The 20606-nt window shown below is 53.4% G+C and overlaps 1 protein-coding gene across 3 annotated transcripts; it reads right to left on the bottom strand.

The window, feature by feature from the left end:
* Positions 1 to 2657: 2657 nt before the first annotated feature.
* On the bottom strand, positions 2658 to 18521 carry IGF2BP2 (insulin like growth factor 2 mRNA binding protein 2). 3 transcript variants are annotated; one of them, XM_031596541.2, is made up of 17 exons: positions 18222 to 18521; positions 17670 to 17730; positions 13880 to 13928; positions 13502 to 13553; positions 13090 to 13153; positions 11979 to 12251; positions 8242 to 8376; positions 7793 to 7915; positions 7424 to 7559; positions 7121 to 7249; positions 5803 to 5823; positions 4611 to 4679; positions 4276 to 4392; positions 3838 to 3912; positions 3571 to 3702; positions 3378 to 3491; positions 2658 to 3152 (listed from the first exon to the last, which is right to left on the bottom strand). In XM_031596541.2, the coding sequence occupies exons 1-17, from the start codon at positions 18409 to 18411 to the stop codon at positions 3057 to 3059; spliced, it is 1836 nt and encodes a 611-aa protein (XP_031452401.1). In that variant the 5' UTR covers positions 18412 to 18521; the 3' UTR covers positions 2658 to 3056. The 3 variants fall into 3 exon arrangements, with proteins under 3 accessions (XP_031452401.1, XP_031452402.1, XP_090003186.1); XM_031596542.2 differs by lacking the exon at positions 5803 to 5823 and having other exon boundaries at positions 18222 to 18520; XM_090147060.1 differs by lacking the exons at positions 4611 to 4679; positions 5803 to 5823.
* Positions 18522 to 20606: the final 2085 nt, after the last annotated feature.

The following is a 20606-nucleotide window of genomic DNA, read 5'->3' as shown; positions in this document are numbered from 1 at the left end:
GTGGCCAGGAGCTGGATCAGTCTTTGCTTCCAAACTGATTAGCTTAATCCATCACAAATCAGAGGAGGTTCCCCAAAGAGGTAACTATTACAAAGGCAATCTGCCACGATTTGTCCTTACATGAGATACTTAATCTTCTGTGGATTCCCTGAGGACGTGAGGGATTTTAGCTGTTGATTAGTTAGGACCTGGTAGCTGACTGCTTGAAGTATCCTTTTCCAGTTTGCTTGTGGATCGTTACCCTTAGGTCCCTGTAAGATGCTCTAAGAACATCCTCTGGTGGGGAATCATCTCTTATATCTTCTGTGATGCCTTGAGAGAGTGCCTGGGGCCTGTGATGCAGTGTGAGTCACACGAGTGCTCCCTGGGTGGGAGGGGGAGGGAGAGGGGGCTGCTCTCATCCTGCTATGAGCTCTGCTGATGCCATCAGCTGCGTGGTGACGCAGTCATTACTGGCAGGGAGGACCTTGGGGGGGCTCAGCCCTTGTGTCAGGATCAAACCCGTCACTGAGGTTAGTGTGGGTCATCCATGGGGGTGGGAGAAGTCATTGCTGACTGCAGGCTGGCTGGGGGTGAGAGGACAGACCTGGGAATTGCTGCTGCAACACGAGGCTGGAGGCTGCTTCTACAAAGTACGTGGGCACAAGCACCCTGCTTTGCTGTTTGGAGCTGCTGGTGATGGGTGCACCAGAGGGAAGGAGCCCAATCCAAGACTGTGAGTTGGGTTTTTTTGGCACCAGCCTTGCTGCCCAGGCACACATCTCCCAGTAGCAGTAAATCACAGGTGCAGGGAGCTCCCACTGCTGTGTTTGCACCCCGTTCTCATAGAGGGGTGCAGTTTGAGCCCCATTTAGGCCATTCCTCGTTGGCCACATACCAATGGTCTGCTCCCTGCTTTTGGGAGATGATGCTTTTGCTTAGCAAGAGACATGGCCATGGGAGCCAGCAGGGATGCTTGAGCTCTAGGGCTGCATAAGCACAACTGGTGGTCCATCAGAAAACACGATGTGACCTTGTTTTGGCTTTGCCAGCTGGAGAGTCGTGGTGATTTCAGTGCAGAGAGGTGGCTTTAACGATGGTGACATCTCTGGAAGTTTATACAACTGCTGCCAATGCCTGCAACCCCTCCTCAAAAAACTAGATAAAGAGCCCATGTGGGAGGTGAAATTTGGCTGTGGTGAGGCTGCTGCAGCCTGAGGGGGTGGGATGGGGGAGGTTGGGCTTCAACCTGAGTCCATTGGGTCAACATCCAACCCCAAGGTCAGCAGCGAAGACACGGCACGCTGGAGGCTGACAGGGACAGCACATCTCTTCCTTTGGCCATCAGGGCCTCCATGTTGCTGGATTTACAACAAAACCCCCAAATCCCCAACCGCAGCCCTACTGTCCACCCACCCTTTTCCCACCCAGGGCCTGTGCGCCCACCCTATGCTCAGCCTGGCCACAGTCACCAAAGGGCACAGGAAAGAAAAGCAACGCAGAGCAAGCTCAGGCTCTTGTTAGCTGGATATATTTTGGTTTTTTTTGTTGTTGTTGTCGTCGTTGGCTTTTTTCACAGAACACTTTGCAGCAGACAAAAACTGGCATTGCAGTCTGTCGGTACATCGCTGGCACGGGCTCAGCCTTCAGCACCTCGCCGGGCGGTCAGCCCTGGTCCTTTCTTTTGCTGGTTGGCTTTCATCACCTTTTGCTATTTTTTTTTTTCCTTTTTACCTTTTTTTTTTTTTTTTTTTTGTGCTTTTTTTTTTTCCTCTCATCTTTTTAACGTTTCTCCAAAGGAATGGCCACTGGCCCTGGGCTAGCTGGAGATTACAGAAGAGCTCTCGGACACGTGGGCTGGTTTCCTCCTCCCGCCTCGCAGCTGACTTGGTCGAGATAGTTTTCCAACTTTTGTTTTTATTACAAAAATAAAAAAATGCTCCAACTATCAGTTTTACAAGGCATACAAAAAATCTCTAAAAGGGAAACACAAGCGCAAGGTGCTGAGGTACGAAAACCTGAGGTAGTTCTTTGTGTGTGTGTGTGTATGTGTGTGTGTATGCGTGTTGTGTTCTTGTAAAAACTTTTGCAAGGTCTTTTCTTTCTTCAAGCCCTGGGCCAACAACGTTTTGAAAATATTTTTTTCTCTTATTTCTCCCTCCAATATGAAAAAAAAAGCTCCCAAAAAGCAATTTATCCTCCAAAAGAGCCCTGGGAGGGGGGGGGTTGTTCTTTGCGGGCTGACCAAGGGGCAGACTGGTTTTGGGGTGCTAACATTGAGCACAGCTTTGTCTGGCAGTGATGGAGACAAAGAGATGGACAGATGGACAGGGCATGGGGCAGAACAGATGCAAAACCCAGTTTTGGACTCTGTGAAGCAAAGAGGAAAGGGCGTGTGAAAGGGAGAGTTTTCTCTGGTAGGAGACGGTATCCCTTCTGTTGGCTCATACAGGCAATCCCCATGGCACTGCTTTCACAGCCCTGAAGAAACTGCTCGTTAACACTTCTTTAATTGTTGTTCCTGCTGGCAATCCTACAACTCTGTGCTACTGTGCATTAGAGAACCACTGGACTAGTTCCTTTCCTTAAGCCTAGAAAAGCCTGCTTTGACTAAAAACAAACATCCCACCCCTGTGATATTAAAAAAAAAAAAAAAAAGAAAAAAAAACAGAAAAAGAAAAAAAAAATTTAAAAATTATAAAAATTAAAAACCAGCATTAGTTTTGTTATTGATATATTAATTCTAAAATATATGACCGGCACGGATGCCGGATGGGATCCTCCAGCCACACCTGGCCAGGGAATGGTTGCAAAACGGGGCATTTGGGGGAAACAATAGAAACGATTAGAAAAACAAACAAACAAAACAACAAAATCCCAAACCCCTCTGCCTATGTTAGTCCAACTAAAGGGATAGCGTCAGGAATCGAGTCAGGCGGAGGCTGTGGGATGGAGAGGCCGGGCGCTGCGGGGTGCAGGGGGCCGTCCCCACATCATCCCTGTGCCCCGGGGTGCTCTTTGGTTGCTCCCTGCCCATGCTGGCAGGGGTACATTCATCGGCGCGCTGGGAGGGAGCCTCACTTGCTGTGCTGCGAGGCAGGGGCTCCCTGAGCATGTTTCTGCTCCTGCTGCTTCACCTGCTGGACGATTTCCCTGATCTTGCGCTGTGCAGTCTGGAGAGAAAGTGAGAGGCTGCGGTCAGGGGAGCCCAGGGTGCCCAAATATGTGCTTTACCCAGACGGAGCCTATCTTTAATTTCAGCACTGCCACCACTGGGGAGAGCTGCTGAGACACCAATAGTGCCTCCTAGAGCCACCAGGAAAAGGATGCTCGTGTAGGGTGGGCATCTCAAAGGCTGAAACCTGGAGAGGGGAGAGAAGACGCAGCAAAAGCCTCACCTGGCTGGCAAAGAAATGCCCAATGATCTTAACGATGACCTCCTCATTCTCATCTGGGGTTTGGTCTCGGGGCACGATGACCTCTGCGCTCGTTAAGTTTTGCAGCTCGTTCACCTGCAGCAGAAGGCAGAGCCTGTGTTGCCGGGGTAGCCATACCCAGGAGGACCCAGCCCTGCTGCTGTGCCTGCCGTACCGTTTTGCCACCTTTGCCTATCACACGGCCAGCTGCAAAGGAAGGCACCTTGATGTGGGCTTCAAGCTTCACCTCTTCTTTTGGGTTGAAGAAGTTCTCTTCCTTCAGCTTCCCAAATATTCGCCCCTGGGCCTGCAGGAGGGTGATGTGAAATGTAGGAAAACAGCAGCCTGCACCCCAGCACCAACAAGCAGTGTCCCCCAGCCCCAGCATACCAGAGACCCAAAGGATACCGAGTTGTGCTCCCATTCCCAGCACTGAGCCCACCTTGAACTGCGCCTCGGGTGGCCCTGTGATGATGACCATCCGCTCAGTGGCATCAGGACCTTCTGCTGGGGCAATCTGCAAAATAGGATGGGGTGGGGGGGCAGGAGTGTGTGAGCAGGCTCTGCTTTGGCAAGACCCACCTGGGAGGTGCTGTCCCCAGTGCTCTATGGGGACACCTGGGCTCGTAGACACTACCTAAACCCCCCCTTTCCCTCCAAGGAGAGGGTGATCCAGCTCCTTGGCACTTCTGGTGCACACTCAGCCATTGCCACCCACATGCCTGGAGAACATCAGGGTGCTGCGGCATCCTCCAGACACAGGGATCCACACAGAGAGCTGCAGGGATAGGACCACCACCCCATGGTGGGCACCACCTCTTTGGGAAAGCCCCTTCCCACCCCCTTGGAGGAGAAAGCCAGATGTGAGGCTGCTGCTCACCTTGATGGAGGCCCCTGCGAAGCGTGCCAGCTGCTTGATGTGCTGCCCCTTCTTCCCAATGATGGCTCCCACTGCCTGCGTCGGGATGAACAGGTTCACAACCTCCTGCTCAGGGAGCTGCCAGGGAGAGAAAAGGTTTAAACTTAGCTCCTGCATTTTTCCATTTGCCACTCCAGATTTTGAAGGTGGTTGGCATATGACCTCCCTCCAAAACTGTCCCAACCAGAGCCTGCCAAGCAGGAGCATGGTGCTCTGTGGGGACAGGTGCTGCCCCAAGCTGCATCCCTGCCCTGGGGACAGCAGAGGGGGACCTGTGGGGATACAGGGGCACTTACGGGGTGCTGATGTGGGAAGGCACCAACTGGGGAGGCTCCATACAGCCCTGAGAGGTACGCCGAGGAGCTCTGCAGGGGGACAGGGAGCAGAGTCAGGGATGTCCCCAAAACCCGTGACAGGGACATGGGGATGTCCCTCAGTCTGCAAACCAACACCAAAACAATGCTGTGACCAACAGTGGTACTCAGTGAAGACTGGGTTACAACTGAATCTGTGACTATTTCATGTCATGGATTCATGACATGATTCTCAGTGCCAGAGGAGATAAAGGTTGCACTAAGCTTGTGCTCCAGCCACAGGCATCATCTCCTGCACCCCAGCACCCTACCCAGCCCCAGGGGCATGGGGAGCTCAGTACTTCCCTATTCCTCCTCACATCATGAGCCTCTTTCCTCATGCTCCACACACTTCTCCAAAGCTCAGGATTTGAGCTCCAGCCACCTTGATCACCACTCTGACAGTGACATGGATGTAATATTAGGAACAATTTCTTCTTAGAAAGAGTGGTGAGGCACCAGCACAGCTGCCCAGGGTGATGGGGAACTCACCATCCCTGGAGGTGTTCCAGAGCTGTGATGTGGCACTGAGGGATGTGGTCAGTAGGCACAGTGGGAAGCAAGCTGGGGTTGGATCTAGGGATCTTGGATATCTTTTCCAACTGTAATGACTTCTAGGATTTCATGTGAAACACAAGCCCCAGTTCCTTGGGGGCAAGGAACTGCCTGGCAGCCAATTTCTCGTTTAGCATTGGCTTGCTCCTTGTTTTGCTCTGGGAAATACACGGTTTTGGGTAAAGGAGCCGAGGAGCCTGCCTGGAAGAATTGAAAGCTGCTCCAGTCCACGAAGCAAGAAATGCTGCTGCCAAATTAGATGTTCCAACCTGCATTTCCCAAAGGCACCAACCTGTACTTCCCATCTTCTCTCAGGGACATACGGACAGAAAGACTGATCAAACACCCCATAGACATGAAGTATGCTGAGACACTCCCCTGCTGCTCCAGAGGCTGAAAGCGGGAAAGGAACGAAGGGGCTCCCTTTGCTTTCAACCTGCTCCAATGCTCTTCCGCCCTGAATTTAGCAATGCCCAGGGGATAGGGACTCATCTGGGTATCACCACACATGGCCACAAGCCCCAGGGTCACACTCAGCCGCCTCTCTGCACCACAAGCCCAGCATGGGCTCAGCACTCACCGTTCTCCTCCTGCCACTCTGCTGTTGGCGTTGCCAGAAAAAGAAAACAGTACAAAAGTAAATTAACATGCAGTGAGGCATTCTCCCTGCATTTAAAGCATCTGAGTAAATACACAGAGAGAGATATGGACAGGGAGCTGGACTGGCTTCGCAGGTTTGCACTCTATCTCTTGGTCGCCCTAAGAGTGCCCTACAGATGCTGGGGGACAAGAGGATGTTCACCACCACTACAGGGGCCTGATGTCCTCCCTGCCCACCGTCCTCATGGGTTTTTGGCTTGCATGTGTCCTGGTGTGTGTCTGTGCAGCTCAACATGGACACATGTAGGCATAACGCTATAATGTGATGGAAAGCACAGCAATAATAGCAGGATGGCAAAATCTTTGGCTGCAGCAGATGAGGACAAGCCCAGATGCAGCAGCCATGGATGCAGAAATGAAAGGAAGAAGCTGCTTACCTTTGGAATTCCTCAGGTAGGCAGGGATCTCTGGTGAGATACCCTTGCCTCAACTGCCAACCCTTAAACAAGGTCTGGGAAGAGGCAGATCTTGGCTCCAGCCTTCTGGTCACTCAGGTACAATGCATGCACCTGAGCTCCCCTGGATTGGACCTGCCTTCCAACCAGGTGCTCAATCACTACTTCAGGCCATGACTTAGCATTTCCACTACAATAGGCAACACAGCCCAGATACCCGAATACACCTACATACATCTCCTTCCTAAGGCTGTACCTGCATTTACCAGTTACAAGACTTCTGGAAAAATCAGAAGGACCTGTGTAATGTCAACAAGAAGAGTTTCCAGAGGTGTTTCTCTCTGAAAATACGCCTTCAGTAAGCACAACCCTCTGAGTGTCAGCGAGCAGGGGGAGCCGCTGCTCCTCCCCATCCCAGCCACGCTCAACATGCTGGCAGCAATGCCCACAGGTCCTGCCACAGTTCAGCCCTTCTGAGGAGGTTGTGTGCCCACATCTGCAGGGCACCACCTGGCCATGATGCACGGGATGTGGATAGTGTGGGTAAAAAGCAGAGAACCACCTTCAAGACGTGGCAAGTCCTAGGCAGAGGTGAGACTGAGCTCAGCGCAACACCAGTATGCAGCTCGTCTACCCAGGGAGCGAAACCCAAAGTGGGACAAGCCAAAGGCATTCACCTCCTCTCCATCTGGGAATGAGCATCTTCCCAAACCAGCCAAGAGTTGGTCTCTTGCTCAAGGCTTCCCATGCCATTCCTCCCACAGCTACTGCACCAACCCAACTCCAAGAGCTACGAAGGCTCCCACAGATTAACACCCGCACCCCAAATTCTCATGCACTTACTGCAAAAGGGTGGTAAGGGGCGGCTGCGGCAGCGCCTCGAGCCCCCACTGAGGATGGGAGCATGGACAGCCCTGTTGAGAAGATCCCCAAAGCGCTAAGGTTCAGTCCTGGGATCAGGTTGGCCTGTTGCTAGAAATGTAAAGACACACAGAGATGGTTGAGTGGGTTTTTGAGGTTTTCTTTTTTACCAAATAGCACAGCCCTGTCCACAACAGATTGTCCCCCACAGCTCCATTTTTTTCTGGTTGCCTCAGCAGTGGCTCTGAAGCAGTGATATGTCAGAGGGGTGGGCTGGAAACTTACATTGACAGCCACAATGTCGTTCTCATAGGCCTCTCGCAGCTTCTTCATGATCTCCACTTCAGCATTGGAGCATGCCTCTGTGCTGCCCTTCACCGTGATGGTCCTCTCAGGGTTATAAATAGTTAAATCCTGCAAACTAGCCCACATTCAGACAGAACAGGAGATGCTGTTATATTTCACAACAAAAAGAAAGGAGAACTATCAAAGCAGAGAATAGGGATCGCCCTCTGGACAGCACAGGACTAGATGTGATGCTCTTCCCTGGGGCCACCACCCATTCTTGATGAGGAATGTATAAGGGAGGACGTGGCTGCATGGCTCAATGGTGTGCTGGATGGTGGGGAACTTCCAGCACTACCCAGCACTTACGGTGAAATGGTGATCTTCGTGCCGGTGTCCTGCTCGATCTTCTTGAGGTTGCGGCCCTCCTTGCCTATCAGCCTCCCCACCAGGCTGTTATGTGCTAGGATTTTCAAGGGGATCTCTTCTGCTCTAAAATACAGAAAAAAACCCAAAATCTCAAAGGCCCAGTTGGCCCAGAGACTGTTCTCCAGCAAAGGGCAGCAGCAACTTGCGGAAGGAACAGAACACCACTGCATCTCACTGCATGTCCTCAGCTTTTGGGGAACAGGAGCTTGGGAACTTCTCAAACCTGATGGCACTCCTGTGTTTCACGTGGTTTAGAATCATAGAATCGTTTCAATTGGAAGAGTTTTGCTCTCAAAGTTCACACCCTCTAGAGCCACCTGATTTTCTGGACCCCATGGCACCGCCCAGCAAACCCACTGACATGACATGACTCAGCCAGGTGCACTTACGATTTAGTTTCATCAGCTTCCTTCTGCATGATATCAAGAATCATGCGGCACGCCTCGGAGCAGCCCTCTGGTGTGGCATGGATGGTGATGGGCTTCTCGGCAGCGCCAGCATTCTCCTTCCGATGGATGTCAACCCTATGGCAAAACAACCAGCAAAGAGAAGACCCTGAGACGAGGCTGGTGTTGCAAGAAGCTACCTGAGTGTATAGCATTCAGCTTACTAAACACAAACAGGCTCATTTCAACATCTGATCCGTCTTTGGGCAAAGCTGATGTAACATCTACTGCCCCTTGGAAGCAGTGTTTTGCTTCCGCTGATTAGATCGCATCTGGCCTGCATGTGCCTCTGCCATCTGCCTGGGAACAGCGGGATGTCAACCCCCATCCAACAACACGCCGAGATGGGGTTGAACAGATCTCTGCTGGACAGAACCCTCAGCAGCCAGCTCTGTCCCTGTGGCTCATCCTGCTGGAGCAGGGATTGGCTCAGAGCCTTCTGGCCAACTTCAATCTCTCTGCACAATACCTGAGGCTGTGCAGTACCACCACGTCCTCCAGGACAGAGGGACGACTTACCCATGGTTTCCACAGCCTGGAGTCACACGTGCACGTTAACAACAGCTCTTGTACTCACGCCCTTCCATGTGAGACCAGAAAGCTTTCCCCTGTGCACTGGCCGAGCCCGTGCTCTATCTCCTCGCTCCTCCCTCGGCAGGTGGCAGGAAGGAGGCACGGGCCTCACCGTGCCTGGCAAGGGCCCTGAGAGAGAGGAGAGAGGAAAGCAGGGTAGGAGATTCCTGGGCACGAACCACACATCTTGAAGAACAGCTTTCCTCCTTTTCCACCGCATCGTTGTCCCCCTAGAGGGCAACTCGGTGCAGCCATCTTGTTGGCTGTGTGGCCACCATCTTGCAGCCAGCCTCGACCTCCTTGGAAGGTGCCATACTTGCTGTTAAGCAAACATCACCAGCATCACCGGTTCAGCTCCATCGTGGCACTGGCTGGTAACAGCCAAGTTCTTGCTTTTCTATGAGGTCCGCGTCCCAACCAGGACTGTTTGTGGATGCTGCAGGGCAAGCAAGGCCAAGTGTTGCAGTGTGAAGGGTGATGGGGGGTCACGGCAGGTTCACGTGGGTCATCTCCTCCAGGAGCCCACCAGACAGCACACAGGACCACAAAGGCTTCATCTACAACGAAGGGGAGCAGCTGGGCAAGCCTTCCCTGAGCTAAAGGCCTGAACTACAGCAGCTTTGAAACGAACCTGGGGGTGGTCTCAGCCAAGCACTGAAGAGGAAAAGCAGAGTCTGGTGGCTTGGAGGGCTGCGTCGCTCCAGCAGATCTCCTACAGCTCTGGCTAGAACTGCTCAGGTAGGACACAGATCCTCCTTGGACTGTACTAAGAAGCACTGGTTGATTTCATCTCTGCTTCAGTTGTGTCTATGGCACACAGTGACCAAGCTGCTTGCTGTCACTCACATATGACACCTTCCAAGCTGCCACAGGCTGTGGAGCTCCATCAGGTTGACTTGGAGGACTTGTTTCTTCAGAGGCCCGAGGCAGTGCTCAGCAAGCATGGGGACATCCCCTGCCACCCTGTGACACAGATGGGTTGGCAAAAGGATCACAAAGTGCCCGCAGAAGGGACAACAGGTCCGTGCTTCAGCGTGGTGGTGCCATTTTACACCAGCTTGGTGTGACTGTTGGGAGGTACAAGGAGGAACCTGTGGCCACTGCAAAGAGAATGGAGCTGGGCACCTTCTTGACCCCACAGGCAGCTGAGTTTGGTGGAGATGGGGCACGTGGCTGTGCCCTGGTATCAAAGTGGAGCTGAGAGCCACGAATGAGCTGAATGGAGACTCCAAAACAATGAGAATCCAAGAGAAAGATGGGCCAGGTTTCCTGCTGGCTTTCAATCCATCCCAAATGTGGATGTGTGAGGATGAGCTCAGTCTGACGACAGGAGATGGGACACCAAGAACAGGCTGCTGTATCCAGGTACGTCCTCCCCACAGAGCCAGAGGGCTCCAGGCATCCCAGCACATCCCAGTGCTGATAGTGCACAGGTCCAGTTCAGTGGGAGGATGGAGAAGGGGATGGCCATGGAATAGGATGGCTCAGCCTAGGGTTGGTTTTGTCCTCAGAGCTTGGGAAGCATCTCTGGCCACTGCTAAGCATGAAAGCAGGCATGGGAAGCCTACACCTCTGCAGCAGAAACTGCCCATATAGCAGCAAACGTTTTGGGGCAGAAATCAGAGCTTGCAGAGGAAAACTTTCCAGTCTCAGGTGGCAAGGGTGAGGGCACACCCACTGCCAAACACTCTCAGGGACTCACCTGGAGAAGAAGGGCTGCCATGAGCCAAAATGCAGCACACGTTGCAGCTGGGAGGGCAGCAGGTGCCTTCACAGCTACGAGGTGGCCACGCTCCCCTCCTTACAGGGCTGTCCCCTCTCCATACAAACCTCTTTTTGTCAACCAGGCCACCTCTAAAACCCAGCGTCCATGATCTCTGGGAGCAGGGGATGGTGGCAAAGAAGATGAGCAGAGCTCGAGCTCCAAGTTCAGCCCAAGGGACGCATGCACATAAATCTTCAAACATTTCTCTTACCCAGGCTGGAGGTTAACTTTTCATACAAGAACTTTTCATACAAGGATGGGCACCAGTCTTTGCTTACTGCTGGCAGGAGCAAGCATCAGCAAAGAGAGCATCCTCCTGAGCTATGCCAAGCACTACACCACTCTGCTCTGCAGACCATAGGGCACAAACACTGGAGACCATAATCCAGAGATCTGCAGTGGTCAGCGTGCTTCAGAGACAGCTGAGCACCAGCTGGGGCCAGAAGGAATTCGGCTCAAGCGGATGCACTATTAAGGTTCAAATAATTTCCTCTAAAAGCTTCTCTGAGAAATAGGACACCCTGGAGGATGTTCTGGTACAGGAGGCTCATGTCCTGTGGGATCAGCGGGTTCAGGATGATGAACATGGGAGAAGACAGCTTTGGGTTAAACACAAACAAATCTGGGCAGAAACAAAGCGTGCAGGAAAACCATGCAATCAATGTAAACATCGACATGAAAAACATGGGAAACTTCAACAAGATAGTCTTTCTCTTGCTTTTCCTTTTTCTTCAAAAGTAAAAACATCAGACTGTGGGGAAAAAAAGGCTTCAAATTGCTACAAAAAGCCCAACCTTCATGCAACACTTGTGCGGCACCCCATTTAACCCTATCTGACATCTCTAATCATTATAGAGCACCAATAAGGAGCAAATCCCATGGGCAAAGACAGTCACCATCTCTTGGATCCCCATTTTATCCCCAAATTTCCCCATTTTCTCCCAGTGCTCAGCCCAAGCCATGTTCTCAGGGTGAGAGTTCTGTGACCCAAGTGATGCTGGCTGGCTGACTGCAGAGAGCGCATCCATATTGGGGCTGCACTGGAGCTGGCAGTGCTCTCCTGCTTTGTAAAGCACGAAGCTTTAAAATCTCCATTTCTGTCTATTTATAGTACAAGTTCCCCTCTGAGAGCCCTGCTGGAAGCAGACTCCCCCCAGGCCAGCAAAGACGCATCTGGGATGTGGGGTTGATCTGGCCGACCCCATGGGACTCCATGACAACGGGACAGGCTCACTGCCCTCTGAGGAAGCTACACCCCAAAAATACAACGTTTGCCAACAGTCAAAAGCAAGGGAACCTACAGAGTCCTGCGGAAGGAAAGAAAACCATTTGAGGTACTTACTTGGACTGGGTTTGCTTAGTTAGGTTCTTTATGGTCAAGCCCTCCTTTCCTATGATCGCACCAACAAACTGCGTGGGCACCAGCATCCGCAGTGGGAAATCGAGCTGTTTGGGCTGTGAGGAGCCCCCCGGGGAGGTGCCCTGCTCCCTGGAAGCGTGGCCCCCGCGGCGGGATCGCTGGGGGGGTGGAGGGGAGCTCACCTCTTCATCCGGGATGTAGGAAACCTTGAAGGAATAGCTCTCAAGCTGATGGCCGCTGAGCTTCTCAATTGCTCTGCAAGGCAGGGAGAGAAGGGGATGGTGAAGGGATGCCTTCTAGAAGTCAGTCAGATGCTTCTCATGGCTCCAGGGAGCAGAAGTGGAGTTTTTGCCAATTTGGGTCTCCAACTTGGCTTGTCCCCAGATGCCAAGAGGTACATGTAGGACTCCCACCACCGCAGTGGTTCTTCAGCATCTCTCCCACCTTCCTCTCTGCATTTGTATTCCTCTTTCCCAGCAGCTCAGGCTGGTTGTACTGGTGGTAACACAGCGCATTCCCAGTTCAAGTCTAGAAGACAACTCCCTCATATAACCTGATACCGACAGGGATCTGCAGGCTTGTAAGAAAGATGGGGTGTGCAGGGCACTGCAAGCGGACACAGCTGAGTGCTGCCTGGGGACAGGAGAAGGCACAAAAGGAACAAGCACAAGGCCATAGGACAGCCCTGAATGTATATGAAGATCTATGAGATTAATAACAACCCAAGGAGCCTGAGGGCTTGGGAAATGTAAGCGGGCTTTGCTGTGAGAATTCACGTGGTTGGCTGGAGATTTGTCTTGCCTGGAAGGTCCACAGTGAGGTCAATGGGGCTGGTACTATCTCAGGTCTTCTCTCCCTTAGATGCTGCAGGGCAACAGCTCTCCATGGGAAGTGGCATAGCAATGTGGACAAAACCTATCCTCATCACATGGAGATGCACCAGCCTCCACCAGTTCTTTGGCTCATGGAAAGAAGCAAATGTGGCTGATGGTGCAAACCCCTGCCCATGCACAGTGCTTCACCAAGTTCCCAGAACAAAAAGAAAACACAAACAAAAGGAAATTAAAAAAAAAGAAAAAAAAAAGCCACTTACACTTTTGCTTCTTCTTTTGTTGCATATGTAACGTTGACAACTGCAGTTTCTGTGTCTGTGTTAACTGGGGGAAAAGCAAGACAATGAGTGTCAGTGCACAGCAGGAGATGGCCAGCACTACCACTCCATCCCTTGGTACCCCATCTTTGCAACAGAAGGCAAGCCATTTCCTAATCACTGTGAAAACCACATTTACATTTGATAGGATTGGCTCTTCCAGCATAGGCTGTGCTTGGGATGAGCAATGGGCTTTTGCACAGATGGGGACCACGCTGAGAAGAAAACCATGGAATCATGGAGTACCCTGAGTGGGAAGGGACCCAAGGGGTCAATGAGTCCAGCTCCTGGCTCCACACAGGACACCCAAAATCCAAACCCTAAGCCTGAGGACAGAAACAGCAAACCACCTTACCTTGCTCTACATTCTCCACTGTCCCATACTGAGCCAAGAGGCCATCCAGCACCTAGGGAGAGAGCAGCAAGTGGGAAGTGTGGGGCAGGAGCCATCCAGGCTCAGATCCTGCTCCACCCCTGACCTCCTCCCAAAGTCAGTTTTGGGATGAGCCATTTCCAGGAGGACTCCTCTGCTCCTCAGGGCCATTTCCAAGCCACCTCTACCCAAAAGCTCTATCACCTTCACCCACCCTCACCCCATCACTCCAGAGAGACCAGAGGAGAGCAACAGGAAGGAGATCAGCCCTCCCCACCTCCCAGCTGGGATTACTGGAAGGTAAAAAGAGGACCACATGGGTGCTTTGAGGGGGCACAGAGCAAGCGTGGTGCTTCTCACCTCCCACTGCAGGTGCGGGGGGATGTTTCGGATCTGGATCTTTCTGCTCCTGCAAAGAGAAAGCCCCGAGTTGTGGTGGCGGGTGGGCAGCCATACCAGGGGCTTTCTGGGAAGGAGACAGCAAGACCCCACCAAAGCACCCCGCTGCCCAGAGAGCCCCAGGGGACAGCCCCAAGTCCAGCCCCGGCCACCTCCTGCTGAGCCTGAAGCCATCTCAGGAAAGCTCCATCCCCATAGTGCTGATGTGTTTCCAAGGAAACCTCTCGGCACAGCCTCCACGCACCACAGCAGTGCAAGATGCAGGCACACACCTGCCCTGCAACCCAGGTGCCGCTGCCACACAGCTCTGCATCCCTGCACTTCTTCCTCTGGGTCACCTGCACCTCACTGCTGTGTTTTAACAGACGTTATTTTTCCCTTTTTTGCTGCTGTTTTCAGCCCAGAGCATCTCACAGAGCTGCCTTTCCCTACAGCTGCACGAGTGCTCAGCCCGGTGCAGGGAATCTGCAGCCTGCTCTGGGGACCCACCACGGCCAGAGGTTTTGCAAAGCTTTACCCTTGCTTGGGACAAGCTCCAGGTGGAGACATGCTGGGGATGTGATGCTTTGGGTCACTGTTCCCAAAATACTTTTGCAAAACACTACTAACACCACTACACAGCCCCTCTTTGTGACCCTCTCTATGCTGCAGGTCTCTCCAAAGGGGGCTCTGCCAATAACAGAAATGGAGCACTGAGAGATATGGGGAAGCCAGACCCAAAGAACACACCGTCTGCTGCGGCATTACCAAACCCTGATCCCTCCAGTGGCCATAGATTCCTGTCCCAGCTGTCACCAGGGGGATTTCAGGACTGGGTGCACAGCTGCAAGATCCTTGCATGGCAAGGAAAAAGATTCATCCCATCCCATCCTCTTCATCCCATCCTATCCCATTTCATCAACTTTACTGCATCCCACCCATCCTACCCTTTCCAATCCACCCATCCCTACTCCCATCCTGCTTCATCCCACTCTACCTCATCTCATCAACTCATCTTGTCCCACAGCATCCCACCCATCCCATTTTAGCTCACGTTCCATCTCACCCCACCCATCCTGTCTCAATCCACCCATCATTCTGCATCCCATCCCACTGTACTCATTCTGTCCCACAGCATCCCACCCGCCCCATCACACCTCAACACATCTCATCTTCATTCATCCCACCCACAGAATCACAGACTTGTAGAGGTTGGAAGGGACCTCTGGAGAACATATAACGCAACCCCCGGCTAAAACAGGATCCCTACATTAAGTTACACCCCATCCCATCCCACTATTACTTCCACAGAGAGTTTGTACATCAGACCCCTGCTTGAAGCAGTGCTGGATCACGATAGCCACCGCTACAGATCTGAGGGTTAATTAATTAATGGTCATCATTATTTTTATTACTTCCCATCTCTGGGAGCACCTCAGGCTAATTTAAGCCCCCTCAAACTCCAACGGCAGACCCCATGATGAGTACACCTGCACCCCTCCTGCTGTGCAGCAGGCTGGGAGGAATCAATTAGAATAATACCCATCATCACTAATGACTGTTTACGGACAAGCACCTGACAAGCACTGCCAGCCCCACAGCAGCGAGCTACCCTCAGCTTGGGGGAAATGGGTAAATCCTTTGCATGAGAACACCAGCAAAGCCTGCTTGTTTCCCACAGCTTTGCTCAAACAAATCACAAACACATGAGGAGAAATAAAAAACAACCAACTAAGTGCAGACATCAGGAGCTAAAGCTCCAGGCAGTAAGGGAGACACCCACCTGCACTGCCCCCAATTACCGAGCTCTGCTGGTTCCCCCCCTCCTGTTTGGGGTTTCCCATTCGGATATGGGGTTTGCATGGGGAGGGGCATCACTGCACTGCCCCACATCCACCAGCACAGTGCCCAGAGCTGCTCCTGATGCTCTGAAGGCATTAAGGTCCCCCCACACACGTGATAGCACAGCCGTGGGGACGCATAAGCGCAGGGCTGAGCGCTGCGGTGTCCATCTGCCACGGTTTTTCCAGATTAAGGGGAGGGTTGGAGGGGGGGAAGGAAAAAGAAAACAAACACACACCCTCCATGTTATCCCTTTCCTCCATGATGTTTTTCCCAGCCCCAACCCCAGAGGTGGCCATGGCCACACTCTGTGCCCTGAGGAGGGACAGTGGCACTGGAAGCAGAACCCACCGGCATAACAGGGGGCTCTGCAGTCTAAGTCCTGCATCATCAAAACCACGGAATATCACATGAGAGCAACACATCAGGATCAGTGTGTGAGTCCCCACTGCAGCATCACCACCCTCTGATTTGCTCCGAATTCCATTTTGAACCCGGAGCAAAGCTATTCGTGTCCAAATGAACTGAAAATCCAGTTTTTTTCCTGCCCTGGTTTTATGGCTGGTAGCACACTGGCCTGCTCTCAGCACGTGTGTAGTGCTGCTCGAGGCTCTGCCCACAGAGCTCTGCCCAAAAGGAGCACTGCAGCCACCTCCAAGCTGTGACAGTGTCAATATGGGGCCAGGGGCATGGAGCCCGAGTTGTGCCCTGCACCAGTGGGAAAAATAATCCACACTCCAGAAGGTGCTGCAGCGCAGAAAGGATGGAAAAATAAAGCAAAATAAAATAGAATAAAATGGAATAAAATGGAATGAAAAATCAAGGGCACTCAGGGGTTCCCAGCGACCCCCAGCACAGAGTCTCCCCATCCCCACAGACTTTCGGCTTTAACACCCGGAGGAGTAATTCCTGCTGGAAGCCACAAACCCGTTTGGAATCAATTCTTTCCTGAAAGAACCCTTTGAAAACGATTCTGTGTTGGTGGAAGCAGAAAAGGTTCCCCCAACCCTCCCCTAAGAAGTGGGAGCTGCAGTGGGGCTGTTCCCCCACCCGGAGCACTGGGACACGGGCTGTGCTGCGGTGCCCAGGCTGGGCTTCGGGTGTTCCACTACTGTCAACATTATCATCGTTGCTATTATTACTATTAATATCATGATTATTATCGCTGTCGCTATTTTACTATTATTTCCCATCTCCCCCCACCGGTGGGATGCTCAGCCCATCCTTAGGGGCAACACCAACAGCGCACCCCCCCGGTGCCCCTAAGCAGAGCTCCCTTTCCCTGCTGCAACCAAATGGCAACCCGCGTTCCCAAATACTCCTCCAGAATGAAAAAAAAAACTTTCGTAACACATTATTTAACCACCGACACTCAGCACGGACACACACAAACCCATCCCGACGGCGCAATCACCGATTTTCAACTCGCAAACCACGAATTGAGGTATAATGAGGTGCGGATGCGACAGCGAGCACCCATCACTATGGCTCGCCCCCGGAGCGCCGCTGCCTCCGAACCCACGGCATAAACCACGCAGGCACACGCGAAGCTCAGCCCGCAGCCGTCGTTTCACACGTCGGGTGGGGAAAACGTGGGTCGGAGCCGCGATGCCGCGCTGCCCCCGGCCGCGCCGCGCTTCGGGACACACGGCGCTCGCTCCGAGCTCGTTGGGAAACGCAGCGATGCGGCCCACCCGGGGCAGGAGAGGTGTATCTCGCGGGTGGAACGTGGGGAGAGTGACGGGGACACCCCCTCCTCGCGCCCGTGCTGCCGCCGTCCGACCCCCCCCACCGCTCCCTCCTCCCCGCGCGGCGCTTCGCGGAGCGAAAGTAAAAGCGGGCGCCGCTCCCGCGTGCCCCCCCCCACGCGTGTGCGCGTGTGTGCATATGCACGGCCCCGTGCCCCCTCTCCCCGCAGCTCCCCGCTCACCTGAGCTTTTTGGGCACGGAGTAATCCACCTCCAGCACTTTGCCGTGCAGCTCCGCTTTACCTGCGGGGAAAACGCGCTCAGCACCTCGCCACCCCCCCTCCCCCCTCCCCACTCCCCGGGCCGCCCTCCAGGCGAAGCCTTTCCCTGGGCGCCCCCCGCTGCGTATCCCCCATCCCCACTTCATCACCCCCACTCCGCAGAACGCGGCCCCACGGCGCTGCTCCCCCCCTCCTCCGCCCGCGGCCGCCGCGCCGCGCCGCCCCCCCCTGCCGCCCCTTCGGCCGCCTCCCGCTCCGCGCCCCCGGCGAGTTGGGGCAGCGCACCTCGTAAAATGGTGCTCGGGGCCGGGGGGGTGCCGGGGGGGCGGCCGGCTCCGGGCTCCGCCGTTCGGTCGCCCCTCAATAAAATCGGAGAAAAAAATCAGCGAAAAATTCGTAGGGGCCGGAGAAACCGGGAGGGGGGGAGCGGGAAGGAGAGGGGCGGCCCGGGGGGGGACCCGGAGCTCTAACGGGGAACGGGGGGCGCGGGGGGGGCCGCGCGGGGCCGCTCACCCGAGAGGGTCTCGATGGCGCGGATGGCCCAGTTCTGGTCCGGGTAATCCACGAAGGCGTAGCCGGACTTGAGCAGGACCTGGCCGGCCAGGGGCAGCTTCCTGTCGCCGAAGAGCTGCCGGAGGTCGTCGGCGGTGGCGGCGGGGCTGAGGTTACCGATGTAGAGCTTGTTCATCCTCCGGCGCTTCATGGGGAGCCCCGCGGCTCCTCCCGCCCCGGCGGCCGGAGATGAGCGTCGGGCACGGCACGGCGCTGCGCCACCCGCCCGGCCGAGCCCGCGGCAGCCCTGCAACAGCGCCCCGCCGCCGGGCAGCGGGCGGAGCCGCGCCGAGCCGAGCCGAGCCGAGCCCGGCCCGAGCCGCCTCCCCAGCAGCGCGCCGAACCCCCAACGCTGCCCCGCCGCCCCCCGGCCCACCGCCGCACGTGGAGCCGCGGCCCCCCCGGCGGGGATGGGCTGTGCTGTCCCCGCCTCGGGGAGGGAGCGGGCAGGGGGTGAGTGCGGGGATGGGGAGCGGGGGGAGATGGGGGGAAAGTGGGGAGGTGGGAGAGAGGGAAGAAAGTGGAAAGAAAGGGAGGGGGAAGAAAGAGGCGAAAGAGGGGGAAAAAAAGGAAGGAAAAAAAAAAGGGGAAAATAGGAAAAGAAAAATTAGAAAGAAATAAGGGGAAAGGGACAACAAAAAGGAAAGGAGAAGGAAGAAAGGAAAGAAAAAGGTGAAAGCGAAGAGGGAAAAATAAAGAGGGGAGGAAAATAAATTGAAAAGGGAAAGAAAAACGGAAGAGGGACAGAAAAATGGGAAATGAGAAGGAGAAGAAAAGGGAAAAAAGTGGAAGAAAAGAAGAGGAAAGAGAAAGGTGGAAAAAAGAACAGAACGAAAAATGATAAAAAGAAAGAAGGGAAAGACATTGAAAAGGGGGAAAGAAAGAAGGGGAAAGGGAAGGGAAAGAGAGGAAAAGGAAAGGGAAGAAAGTATAAAAAATGAGGAGAGGGAAAGGGAGAAGGGGTGGAAGAAGGAAAAGGGAAATTCAAAGTCAGAAGAAGGAAAGAAAAGGGAGATTAAAAAAGGGAAAGGGAAGGAAAAGAAGAAGAAAAAAAAAAAGATGGAAAAGGCAAGGAAAAAGGAAAAAGCCTAATTGAAAAGGGAAGGGAACAAAAGTAAAGGAAAAGGGAGGGAAGAGGAAAAGGAAGGGGAAGGAAGGAAGGAAGGGAGATTGAAAAGAAAAAAAAAAGGAAAGGGGACAGAAAAAGGGATGGAAAAAATGAATCTAAAAGGAAAAAAGAAAATGAAAAGAAGGAAAAGAAAAAAAGGTAAATAACAAGGAAAAGTAAAGGGAAATTAAAGAAAAGTGAAGGTAAAACATAGAAGAAGAGGAAAAAAAGAATGATGAAAAAGGAAAAAATGAAAAAAATGGGAAAAAAAAGAAAAACAAAAGAAATGAAAATGGGTAAAAGAGAAGGAATAGAAAACTAAAGAAATAAATGAAAGGGAGGAAATAAATAAAGGAAGGACACTCAAGGAAGCCCACAGTCAGTGTGCTGCTGTGGATACTGCTGCCAATGCACATCTCTGGCCGAGGGGCTCCAGGAGCCCAGCACGTCTCTGCTGGCAAAGCCCCCAGGCCGGCCACCCCTGCAACAAGCAGTGCCTATCCCCAGCCTGATGCCATGGGCACCCCAAGGAACCAGGAGGTACTGCTGCCTTGTGTTCAGCGAGCTCCCACTGCTCCTGCGACCACAAGGCCGTATCTCTATGAAAGTGGCTGTGAGCGGAGCCTAAATTAAGGCGGTTGAGCCCAGTCTGGCGGGAGGGAACAAGTGTCCTTGGAGGGCAGCACTGTGCCTGCTGCCAGCTGTCCTCTGCCTGTGGCTGGCGAGCGGATTCCCTGGGTGTGCAGCAGGGCCAAGGAGAGCAAAGCCCCTTCCCTGCTCGTGGCCGTGTCATGCGGCGGTGCGATGGTAGGAATAGCGGTGACGGGTGCTTGATGCCATGCGTACAGCAAAAATAGATGTGGTCAGACTGCGATGATGCAAAGCCAGAAGAATCCTTTCTCCTCCGATTTCTTCTTCTTTGCTCCCGGCGCAGCTCCTGCCGGGCTCAGCATCGAGAGCAGCGTTTTGGGGGTGCTCACAGGGCTAGGAGGAGCCTCGTAGGGAGGGAAGGTGGTAGGAGCTGGTGCTTCTCATCCCATGGGCACGTGGCAGCTGCCGGCTTCGTGCCTTCAGTAAACTGAAAAATAACGATGCTGTATGCCTATATTCAGCTCATCCTGCCCAAATACTTCACGCAGAGCTCCCACACGAGCTCATCCCCCTGCCCAGATTTTGGGCTTTGCAGAAAGAGCTTGCTATCTTCTGATGCCTTCCCAGTGTTGTGATGGACCTTATGA

This window comes from Phasianus colchicus, chromosome 10 (genome assembly GCF_987193195.1).
Source record: "Phasianus colchicus chromosome 10, bPhaCol1.hap1.1, whole genome shotgun sequence".
In the NCBI taxonomy this organism is placed as follows: domain Eukaryota; kingdom Metazoa; phylum Chordata; class Aves; order Galliformes; family Phasianidae; genus Phasianus; species Phasianus colchicus.
Note: the sequence above shows the minus strand (reverse complement) of the source record. Positions and strands in the feature narration are given on the sequence as shown.